This window comes from Corythoichthys intestinalis, chromosome 15, assembly GCF_030265065.1.
Source record: "Corythoichthys intestinalis isolate RoL2023-P3 chromosome 15, ASM3026506v1, whole genome shotgun sequence".
Taxonomy (NCBI): Eukaryota; Metazoa; Chordata; class Actinopteri; order Syngnathiformes; family Syngnathidae; genus Corythoichthys; species Corythoichthys intestinalis.
Window position 1 is genome coordinate 19,921,519 of NC_080409.1, and position 12,982 is coordinate 19,934,500.

Sequence of the window (12,982 nt, forward strand, 5' to 3'; positions counted from 1 at the left end):
ATATATATGTATGTATATATATATATATATGTAACAACTTTAGTAAGGGGGAAGTGTAAATAAATTATAGAATTAAGATTTGTTATCAATGAAAAAATTAAATGTGTTTGTTGGCTGACACTGAGTAGCATTTGATCACTACACAAAGCTAACTAAATTACCCCCAAGAACGGTCAGAGACGTAGGACTACCAGAGGATGTATAAGAAAGACAGGGCTGATGGTAAAGGATAGCTTGTTGAAACAGGAGAATGTCATTGTCAGTCGCGTTGATAAAAAAGCTAAGGCTATGCTTAGGTCGGCTCGTTTTTTTTCGTCTTTTTCAGCCTTCGACACTCTCTTTAACTGAACATTTTTATGTTCTTCCACACCTTTGCCAGTGAATTTGGCACCAGGCACATCATTTTCGGAGAGAATTGGTAGGTTTAGCTCTGTAAACGTCTCCTTCGTACATGATTTCCATTCATTTCCTATTAGGGACGAACGGTGACTTGTCCCTACTTAGCAACAGTAACTAATGTCATGAATATTATTGAGCGGAAGTGATGTGTTGCTTGCGGTACGCCATTAATTTTTACTGCGAGCACTGGCTGTGAATGCATATAAGTGCCATTAACGGGGCTAGACGTTCAATCCATTTTGACTGGGAGGGGCAAATGAACAAACCTTCGCTTGCCAAATGAACGAATGAGACGCTAGACATCCAATCCATTTTGACAGGAAGGGGCAAATGGATTGGACGTCTCGCTTTTGTCTGTGGCAGCCAATGAGTTAACAGAAAAATGACCCAAAATTAATAGGAAGTGACCAATGAGAGAGAAAAGCATCCCCGTGGAATTTCTCCAGAAACTGGAATCTTCTACTTTCCCAAGAGGTTCCATGCTTCCAAAATACCCGGCTGGAGTTGGACTGGAATAGCAGTTCACATCAGGGAACATAACAGTGGAAGGAAGTTCAAAGAGCATCAGTCAATTTGATGGTAAGTCGACCGTCGACTGTACTTCCTGAGACGTTTTTAGCGATTTGATTAGAAAAGAACAATGCCTCTGCATGCCAGCCAGCTACGTCAACACAAAAGGAAGCTGTTAAAAAAATGTCTGTGGCAGGAAAGAAGCGGCTTTACTGCTCTGTGCTTGGATTGCGTTTGATGTCCGAGTGCCAAAATGAACGCTCTTTGTCAAGGTCACACAAGGAGCCTCTGAGGACACGCCTGTTATTTTCCGTCTTTGTTGTCGTCGATGGTAAAAGAAAGGGACCAACTGAAAAGACGGGAACTCCAAGCCATCCTTTCTCTTGACAACAGAAGCAGCAATTGTTTCCTGTCTACACGTGGATTTCACACAAAGAGAGAATTTCATGTAAAGCCTCTGTTGGTTGTTTGACAAACCAGTCACAGAAGACTTACAAAGGAGCGCCATTCAGTTGCGCTGCCAGCTGGTGGTGATATTTGGGGCAAAACCTCGACCAATTTTGGTACTGTATAAATTTTGAGACAAAAATAAATAAAAAAAGAATATTACACATTACTCCGTTTTCCTGCTTCTATGTGTTTATTGATCCCTCACATTGGAGTTTTCCAATAATGACTTTCTAACCGAAAACCGATATCCCGATATTGTCCAATTCCAAATAATCTGATACCGATATCAAACTGATATCAATACTGTATATGCATTTGTGGACATAAATTATTATGGCTAATTGTATTGTCATGCCCCAATCGATGCTTTAATAATGATAAATGTAACAACTTCATGGTTTTCCAAATAACATTTTGTGAAAAATAAGAGGAACTTCTACTGAAGTTATGGAAAAAGTGGCTACATTGCACCACAATATTTATTGTTGAAATCAAAATAGTGCAAACATTAGTTTTTTTGGATCAAGTACACGTGCCAATAAGGCACTGCCATATCACATATGACTCACACAGCATACATATAGATAATGAAAAACCGATGTCGATATTATCGTATATCATTTTAAAATGCTTTTATCGGCTGATATTATCGGCCCCTTGATAATCTCTGACAACTCAACTGAAAGTCACATTGTTGTACTTATATGCACAAGGAGAGGGGAAAAGAAGATTCAGTGCCAAAATATGGTATAAACTGCCTTAGTTGAGTGGCTATTTGTTTTTAACTATATTTAGGTTGTGCTAATAATGCGTCTGGGGATGCACTGCAGAGAGGCCGTATATTGTCGAAAGTCTCTATAAACAATAACCTGGTGAAACATTTTCTCTAACACCTCTCATGAGCGACTTCCCCTTGATGAGTAAACACTAGCGACATCGAAATATCTGCAGGCGCATACAAAGCCATTGAAAGTTCATGTTTGCTATGAATGTGCAGGGAAATGACTGCACGATAAACTGAAAATGGCCAGTAAGACCAGAGGAGCATGGAGTGGTTGGGATAATGTCATGAGATACTCCTGTTTTTTCACAACACATGAAAATGCTATAGATTTCATCCATCAGGAAAGCCACTGGATTTTGGTGAAATCAAATCAGGATCTAAACTTCTGTTTTTTTACTTTTAAAATTTCAACTGCAACTTATTTTTGTGGTAACGCGAAGCTGTGACTTACCATGAGGAGGAAGGAGGAAGACTGTTTTTCCTTGGCAGAGGTCTACTGGGTTTTTTCTTTAGATTGTCTCAGAATGAATTATACCGTTGCACTTTTTTAAATAACGAGGTTGGGAATCGTACTTTGACAAAGCAGTATTTAACAATTCAATGCTTTACTGGAATATGTGGAATATGTGAATGACTCATTAAAAGGTTGTGTTCAAGCATGTGCTCTCTTTTGCAGAGACTGAAACCTTATTGACATGTTTGATCCTGAATATGGATGACACAACGATTGTTTCTCTGTGCTCTTCTGTCAATGTAGCAGCTGTGGATGAGAATTTACTTGAATCTGTCAGGGAAGACTTACATTTTTGGGGGGGTTATTTTTTTTGGAAATACCCTTGGGCAAAATTTTGTTTCGCTTTTGTTCTGAATGTCTTCAGTGATACATTTGAAATTCCCATGCAATCAAAATGAGTAGACTCACTAACATACCATTTTCCATGTACTCCGTGACAATCAAGATCGGCTCCTGGCTAACGACTGCGAAGAGACGAACAAGGCGAGGATGTTGCAGGTTCTTCATAACATCAGCTTCTGCTAAGAAGGCCGCCGTTGACATTGTGCCGATCTTCAAACTCTTAATGGCGACTTTCTGGTCATTATTGTGGAATCCTGAAAACAGAAATGAAAAGGATGTTTAGCTCTGTACATTCAAAAACCTATAGAGTCCAATTATTTATTTAGGATGACTTGGAGCACTAGGTGAGTCATCACAAAGGGTCCCAGGTGGGTAGAGTAGCCGAAGGTTTTACTCAAGATTAGCGTTATTTCAAAATATTATTACTTAAATAAGAATAAAAGTAGTCATCAAAAAAATGTAGTCAACTACAAGTCAAAAGGTATTTGGTGAAAAGAATACACAAGTAATATTATGAGTAACTGCTTATGATGCTTGATTTTTTTTTTTTTTTTTTTAACAATGGAATTTTTTCCTCAGCACAGTTATCTACTGTATATGAAGTGTTACTACAGTCATCGCTACTTTGCGATTCAAACTAAGCTCCCTCAGTCCATCGCAGATTTTTTTCCCCAATTAAAAAAAATATATATATAAATGCAGTATTTTATAGAGTTGTCCCTATCCGATCACGTAATCTCTCACTCTCGCTCCTGCCACTTTTTTTGGTCAGGCAGTGCACTGGAGTTGCTTATTGAAGTTAACATTGATTGACAGAAGTTAAGGTTTGATCTTGCCAGAGATGATGGGAACCCAAAGCTTCAAAGCGCCGCATGCGTCAATCATCATTTAATGTCTTAAACAGTTGCTGTGGCAACTCATCATGTGTAAGTGAGCAGCTTGCGTGGATTTGAGTGGACTCACTCAATGAGGCATTTAATAAAGACGAGCATTTTTCTACTGTATTGTTTAAAAATAATTCAGTGGGACAGTAACATGTTTGAAACTTATCATAATTACTGTTTTACATTTGAAGTGCTTAAAAACACTTTATTAAAAATATACAGTACATATATATATAAAAGTTTTTTTTTTTTTTTAAATTAAACTTTGAGGGGAAAAAAAGTGAAATGTCTTATATGTATCTCTTTCTAATGCTAAATCTTGAATAAGTACATTGAACACACAACAACAACAACAACAAAACATTTCGGGGGGGGGGTTTAGCTACTTCATGGTTTTTCACTTATTGCGCCGGGTTCTGGTCCCCATAAAACATGAAAAACTCACTGTATTATACTGTACTATAAGCTATTACATAACTGCATTTAGCCAAAGAAATATAAAATAATTTCATTCCGGCCAGAGAAAAAAAAGTCTGCAGAACTGAAGCATCATTTAGCCAAAGAGCATGAGGGCCTTCTAGTGGAGAAAATAGTTTGAATCTTGAATAGTACCTTCATAATTCAATCAAAAGGATCATATCTCCGGTTTTCTGTGGTCAATGGGTAAAATACCTAATTTTTTACAGTGCTTTAAAGATGCGGCGTGATTGTACAGGCAGGCGTGATCATAGAACGGCAAGCTTCAATCTGATTGGTATAATGGAGTCATGTGATTATTGTTGCGACGTCTCATTGGTGAAACTGGGAGAGCTACTGTTGGCAGAACTAGAAAAAAAAAAAATCTAATATTTAGAATAAAGAGGAAAAATGTAATGACTAGTGTAGCCCAAAGTATCACAATAAGAGCAGCATTTCTTCTTAACAAATTAGTAAAAAAGTTATTAAAACTACTCATAGAAGTACATTTTTCTCAAAAAGTTACTCAAGTAGATGTCATGGAGTAAATGTAAAGCGTTACTACCCACCTCGTTAAATGATGCATTCAGGAATCTTATGTCTAACTTGGATGATCGACAAAAAAAAACAAAAAAAACAACAAAGACATGACAAAACAACGCTATAACAGAGGTGAATACACGGGTTGTAATTACTACTAAGCATCAGTGGAGTCTTACACTTTTTGTTATATTTGGGCTTTTTTTTTTTTTTTTTTTTTTTTTTTTTTTTTTTTTTTTTTTTTTTTGAGGCAGCCACTGTTCTTGTTTTTGTTTTTTTTAACCTGGACACAGGTATAGGTTTTTCATTATGCATTTTCATTGAAGCAAAGACAGTCTTATTGTTGTTACCTTTTATTTTTAACATCTACATTAAAAATGTCCAGGGTTTACTTACACAGGCATTGCCTTGATAGCTTATTTACTGCCACTGACAGTGGTAGACATCAAATCCATTTGAACTGGAATGACTGGCATTGAATGATTATATTTCACTGCCATTGACGGCGATAGACATCCATTCCAATTTGACTTGGAACAATCGCTGCCAGCCCTGCCAATCAAAATGCATTGGGGGCCAATAGCCGTGATGAGTTATGATATAGTGAGATATAGTGATATAATGAATTAATAAAGATTTTATCATTGGAATAACATAACATTTAACATTGGAATCCATTACTATTATTTCAGGATTTTTTAAGTTGACAAGAAATACTCGATTCAAACAAATCACAACTGTAACAAAAAAGTAGTTGAATATATGGACAATTTGAAGAAGAGGTCATGTATTCCACACTCACTGTGGCAAGAGTTAATCACAACTGGTATGAGGACGAACAAAAACAGAGAGGAAACAGTCTTCCAATTAATGACCCGGGGGCCGTGACTCAGATTATCCAAATACTGTAATAGCAATTTAAGCAAAGCTATTTGACCTCTGGATGAACTCGCACAATGGATGGACACGCTGCTATTGTTTAAAGAGAATTCCTTAAATGCAGAGGTTCCGTAGGAAGACAGATTAATGGACTACAGGTTTATGCTTCATGACAAGGTTAATGTCTTGCATTTTTATAGAACATCTCAACATAGCACGCCTTTAAAACTGAATTAGACCAGTGGCTCTCAAGAATTTTACAGAAAGTACCACCTCAAAGAATATTTGGCTCTCCAAGTACCACCATCAGGGACAACATTAAAATACGTTAGTGCAGTATGCCAAAATTTTCGGGGGGAAAAAAAGACAGATTTTTGTTTTTTATTTTTAAGCCAAACCTCCTAAACACTGAAATGCAAAGAAAACTGCTTTTGGGACAGTTATATAGGTATGTAAAACATACACACACACACACAAATGGTTTTATGCATAGATTTGGCAACAGCAATACACATACTGTCACAAGGCATACATTTTTTCATTAAAAAGTGTATTTTTCAATGATTTGCCTCCATCTCTTAATTTCTATTTTCCCTCATTTCCTCACATTAAAATGCAAAACCTCAATTTTAACTACTTAAAAACTTAGGATGTACATCAAAATTGAAGATAATGTAAACATGTACTCAATTTTAAATAATAAAGATATAAGTAACATACATATACAAAAATGAGTACACATGACTACATTATGCACATTGAAATGGAATATATTTAGAAGATCACACGAACGTTGACTTGTTAAATTATAAGGAAATAAATAAGTAGCCTAACTTAAATGAACAAAAATAAGTCCAAAGTGCACATTGTGTCTTGCCTTGAGTTTACTTTTGTTCAGATTTTGCCCTTGTGTTTCCTGTCCACGTGATTACCCATTGATTTCACCTGTTGTGGCCTGCTCCTCATGTCTTGACCAATCCGCTGCCTCTTGTATCAACCACCTGTGTCTCATTGTCTTGTTACCCCATGTGTGTATTTAAGTTCCCCAGGTGCTGTCTGTTCTTGTTCAGTCAGTGTCAATCCCTGTGTTTTTTCCCTGAGTGTCGCTTTCATTTTTATCCCAGTGTCAATGTCCAAGCCCTCTTGTTTATTCTTCCCAAAGTTAGTTTGATTCCTGGTTTTTTCTCCGATCCCCGCTGCTCTTGTTTGCACTTTGCTTTTGAGTCTTTGATTATTAAAGTATTTTTGAGTTCCCATACACCCTGCCTTGCCCTGCCTTTTGTTTCCCTGCGTTTGGGTCTTCTATGCCGCCCGCTCGTGATACATTGACGTCTAAGATGTTCTGAAAGTCCCCAAGCAAATAAAATAAAATGATCCTTTTCAAGTCTTTCCTATCTCTTAATGATCTGATCAATTTCCTGTTGCACTGGCCTTTATTACCGCATTAATTCAACAAGCTTGTTCTTCTTTCTTTTTGCTGTTCCAGAAAATATGTGGATCGGAACCAATCAGAGCTAACTATCTGTGCTAATCATATGCTGTTTTTGGACCACAAGGCTGCGTGACGTCACCATCGTAAACCGAAAGGGGGTCGACATAGAAGCTAGTTCTGCTTATTTTCTGCCGGTAATCTAAGAAAATGCTGAGTAGACACTGCTGCCATGGAACTTGTAGAAACGACACTAGACATTACGACCATCCACATATGAAGGATGTTTTCTTCATACGTTTCCCAAAGCCAAAAACTCAAAGGCAAAAATGTGAACAATGGATCAACTTGTGTGGACATCCAAAAGACCAGTTTAACGGCAGCGAGGTGAAGACATTCACCTTCATATGCAGTAAATATTTTGTTGGGGGCCATGGTCCTACGGATGACAATCCAGCCTGCCCCGAAGACGTAAGCCATTTTGATATTTTTACTTCTTTTTTTAGCGTGGCGTTTTGCCGTGCTGCTTCTGTCTGACAATGAATGACCTGAGAAAAATTAAAATGGTATCTGACTGCCACTGTTATTAATAAATGCATAGAATTGATATTTGTTATTAATGAAAAAACTTTAAAGTGTTCGTTGGCTGTCACTGAGTAGCATTTGCGATTGCTACATAAAACTAGCATTATAGATTACCCCCAAGAATGGTCAGAGACATAAGACAACCAGAGGATATACAGTGCCTTGCAAAAGTATTCGGCCCCCTTGAACCTTGCAACCTTTCGCCACATTTCAGGCTTCAAACATAAAGATATAAAATTTTAATTTTTTGTCAAGAATCAACAACAAGTGGGACACAATCGTGAAGTGGAACAAAATTTATTGGACAATTTAAACTTTTTTAACAAATAAAAAACTGAAAAGTGGGGTGTGCAATATTATTCGGCCCCCTTGCGTTAATACTTTGTAGCGCCACCTTTTGCTCCAATTACAGCTGCAAGTCGCTTGGGGTATGTTTCTATCAGTTTTGCACATCGAGAGACTGACATTCTTGCCCATTCTTCCTTGCAAAACAGCTCGACCTCAGTGAGATTGGATGGAGAGTGTTTGTGAACAGCAGTCTTTAGCTCTTTCCACAGATTCTCGATTGGATTCAGGTCTGGACTTTGACTTGGCCATTCTAAAACCTGGATACGTTTATTTTTGAACCATTCCATTGTAGATTTGGCTTTATGTTTTGGATCATTGTCCCGTTGGAAGATAAATCTCCGTCCCAGTCTCAGGTCTTGTGCAGATACCAACAGGTTTTCTTCCAGAATGTTCCTGTATTTGGCTGCAACCATCTTCCCGTCAATTTTAACCATCTTCCCTGTCCCTGCTGAAGAAAAGCAGGCCCAAACCATGATGCTGCCACCACCATGTTTGACAGTGGGGATGGTGTGTTCAGGGTGATGAGCTGTGTTGCTTTTACACCAAACATATCGTTTTGCATTGTGGCCAAAAAGTTCAATTTTGGTTTCATCTGACCAGAGCACCTTCTTCCACATGTTTGGTGTGTCTCCCAGGTGGCTTGTGGCAAACTTTAAACGAGACTTTTTATGGATATCTTTGAGAAATGGCTTTCTTCCTGCCACTCTTCCATAAAGGCCAGATTTGTGCAGTGTACGACTGATTGTTGTCCTATGGACAGACTCTCCCACCTCAGCTGTAGATCCCTGCAGTTCATCCAGAGTGATCATGGGCCTCTTGGCTGCATCTCTGATCAGTTTTCTCCTTGTTTGAGAAGAAAGTTTGGAAGGACGGCCGGGTCTTGGTAGATTTGCAGTGGTCTGATGCTCCTTCCATTTCAATATGATGGCTTGCACAGTGCTCCTTGAGATGTTTAAAACTTGGGAAATCTTTTTGTATCCAAATCCGGCTTTAAACTTCTCCACAACAGTATCTCGGACCTGCCTGGTGTGTTCCTTGGTTTTCATAATGCTCTCTGCACTTTAAACAGAACCCTGAGACTATCACAGAGCAGGTGCATTTATACGGAGACTTGATTACACACAGGTGGATTCTATTTATAATCATCGGTCATTTAGGACAACATTGGATCATTCAGAGATCCTCACTGAACTTCTGGAGTGAGTTTGCTGCACTGAAAGTAAAGGGGCCGAATAATATTGCACGCCCCACTTTTCAGTTTTTTATTTGTTAAAAAAGTTTAAATTATCCAATAAATGTTGTTCCACTTCACGATTGTGTCCCACTTGTTGTTGATTCTTGACAAAAAAATTAAATTTCATATCTTGATGTTTGAAGCCTGAAATGTGGCGAAAGGTTGCAAGATTCAAGGGGGCCGAATACTTTTGCAAGGCACTGTAATGTATAGGAAAGACAGCATTTGGTGGTAAAGGATTGTTGAAAGAGGAGAATGTCATTGTCAGCGGTGTGAGGCAATGCACACAAGGAAAAAATGTCGATAAAAAAGCTACCTCTGGATCAGGCCGGCTCTTTTTCGACACTCATCTCTTTAACTGAATATTTGTATGTGAAGTTGGCACCAGGGACATCATTTTTGGACAGAATTGGAAAGTTTCAGCTCAGTAATTATCTCGTTTGTACACTATTTACATGCATTTAGCGTTAGGGACAAGCGTGAGCTTGACAAGCCTAGCAACAATTGGTAACGTCATGAATATTAATGAGCAAAAGTGTTGTGTTGCATGCGGTACGCTATCAAATGGACAACTGAGTCCAAGGTAGTTTGCTGCATGCATGCGCACATCAACACGACTCGTCAGACTCAAACTGCAGTTGAGGAGAGCTCCGTGGAATGAATAATAAATATCAGTGGAAACGGATTACGCTACACAAGCACTTTATTGTGCTTGTTATCACTTGTGTATGTAAATCTGACATTAGCCACGTTTACATGCTGACTTTTATTCATACCGATTCAAATCATTCCGAATGGAAATTTCAGATCAGCTGTTTACATGTCACTTCATCTATTCCAATCCAGCGTTTACATGTGACTGCCTTTATTCCGAAAGGACGTTTGACAACTGCCGTCTGACGTGCGCAGATTAATCAAAACAAAGCGTCACGTTGCAAAACATGGAGATCGATCGTCGGAGAACTGCTGTTTTAACTTTAACCCACTTGTTGTGTTTGTGGGGTCGTATCCGCTTCTGCTGTTTTGCTCTTTTGCCTTGTAGTAGCCGGTTTTCCACCGGTTTCTAATCTGGTCAACGCTCCGGTCTATTCCGGCTTCGTGTAACCTCTCGTGAACTTTTTTAAATAGTTCACTGTTCCTCGTTTTACGCCCGTCTAAGCGAGCAATTATATTCAATTCTTTTAAAGTTTGAATTAAATACAATCTTTCTGCCGGACTCCAATTAGGTGCGCTGTGCTTGGAAGCCATGTTGCAAGTGACGTTACTTACGTCACAAAGTGACGTCACCACGTCAGTACGGAGCATGTGCAGAAAGAACGCAACCAGACACCAATCCGCTTCCCTGTTTACATGATATAATTTTACTTCTAATCGGTTTGGGAAAAGGAATATTCCACCCCTGTGAATCGGAATAAAATTCCATTCGGTTTGGGCCTGTTCATTCCGAATGAGGTGTTTATATGGAACGCATTTATTCGGTTTGAACAAATATTCCGATTGTAATTGGAATATTTGGCTCCATGTAAACGTGGCAATTGAGAGATTGTATTTTTTCCTTGGAGATGATTCAGATTCAGAGATTTATTTGTCATTAGCCACGTTTACATGCTGACTTTTATTCATACCGATTCAAATCATTCCGAATGGAAATTTCACATCAGCTGTTTACATGTCACTTCATCTATTCCGATCCAGCGTTTACATGTGACTGCCTTTATTCCGAAAGGACGTTTGACAACTGCCGTCTGACATGCGCAGATTAATCAAAACAAAGCGTCACGTTGCAAAACATGGAGCTCGATCGTCAGATCAGCTGCTGTTTTAACTTTTCGAGTGGAAACAAAACTTCAGAATGATACACCGTTCATTTAAAAAGTTGTGTGGGTGCGCTGTGCGTGTGCTTGGAAGCCATGTTGCAAGTGACGTTACTTACGTCACCGAGTGACGTCACCACGTCAGTACGGGGCATGCGCAGAAAGAACGCAACCAGACACCATTCCGCTTCCCTGTTTACATGATATAATTTTACTTCTAATCGGTTTGGGAAAAGGAATATTCCACCCCTGTGAATCGGAATGAAATTCCATTCGGTTTGGGCCTGTTCATTCCGAATGAGGTGTTTATATGGAACACATTTATTTGGTTTGAACAAATATTCCGATTGTAATTGGAATATTTGGCTACATGTAAACGTGGCAAATGACACCAGCTCTGACAAGAGGACAACAGATGCAATGAAATTCCGTTTGATAAGTGAGCATCGGGCCGCTGCAGACTTTGTTCCGGCCCGCAACTTCTCTCTTCAGAAATTACAGAGCAAGTTACAAGTAGACACACATACAGTATATCATACAACATAGCATGGGTATCACACGATGCACAAGTCACGTGCAGGGGTTTTTTTGTACGAAAAAAGGAACTACTACCAGAAAAGACTACCAGTCATGGCTGGAGGGAGCGCGGGGGGCAGTGATAGTCAGAAAAAGGCGATGGCAGACTGAAGCGGGGGAGGTTGTGTGTGAATGTGTGTGTGTGCGCTAGTGTATCAGTATTTGTACGTGTCTGTAGACAAAATAAGAGTCGCAGAGCCCTGCGACCGGCCTTGAGGAGAGATCAAGGGCAAAAGATTGGAACATCTGCGCGGCTCTCACCAGGAGAAGGGTGAGGGAAGATGAGGGAGTTCGGGATGGGAAAGGGAAATTATAATCAACTTAAGCCGAGTAAGTAATTTAATATGTCCAAATACTGTTGGTCTTCAGTCAAATTTGCGCTCCTCATGGCGTAGGGGAGATCTCAGGTCCCTTAAATCATTGTCAATAGTCGCGGTCTGCCTCGACAGTTCAGTCACCTGCCCTGACAGTTCCGTCACCTGGCCCAAGATAGCATCCACTTTTCCCAAGCCCTCGTCGGACTGAACCGTGAGTCCACGGAGCCAATTCTCAGTCCGAGCCTCGGCGGGATCTTCCAATGCCTTGAATCGCACCGTTTGATCCGTGATCAATTTGTTGATTTCCTTGGAAGCTGCCGTCTTGGAAACTTGGAAACCGGTTGAGCACGGCACCTCCTAAGCCAAGCAGAAGGAACCCCACAACCGTCACGCCAAACAGCCAAATATCCTCGATATCTTCCACGGACAGGACAGTAAGACACGCTGGTTTCCAGATGAGATGTGTTGTGGCAGCCTGGAAGTTTTTTTTTTAAACAGTTCTTTGACAGCTGCCGTCATATTTTCAGGATCAAAGCTTGGTTCCGCCCCGTTCTGGCCCTGAATCTTTTATTGGAACGGCCTACGTTCACCCCTGGTTTTATCTCATGTCTATGATTTGCCTTTTTCCCCACCTACACAATAAAACAACTGAGAGACCATCTACAGGGATTGGTGATGCTATAATTTTTGACAGCGTTTCTAGAAGTGGATTTACCTTGTAATGTAATTAATGTCCTACAAAGAACATAGTGGTTTCTCAACTTACCCATCCAGACATCCCCAAACTGGCCAGCACCAAGCTTAGTCACCATTTTCAGGGACTCCCGAGAAATCTCCCAGTTGTCTCCCCACCATGGTTTTTGAGGAGCTCTTGACTGGCATGGCTTCACCAACTTAGTACACAAACCATCTGCATCACCT

The 12,982-nt window shown here is 39.6% G+C and overlaps 1 protein-coding gene across 1 annotated transcript in view; it reads right to left on the reverse strand.

The window, feature by feature from the left end:
* The window catches only part of lck (LCK proto-oncogene, Src family tyrosine kinase), a 34,849-nt gene that overhangs the window by 12,473 nt on the left and 9,394 nt on the right, over positions 1-12,982 (reverse strand). The window contains exons 8-9 of the mRNA XM_057858833.1: positions 12,828-12,980; positions 3,074-3,253 (exon numbers count right to left, since the gene is read on the reverse strand). Of these exons, the coding sequence (XP_057714816.1) occupies positions 3,074-3,253; positions 12,828-12,980 (333 nt within the window). The remainder of the gene's footprint in view (positions 1-3,073; positions 3,254-12,827; positions 12,981-12,982) is intronic.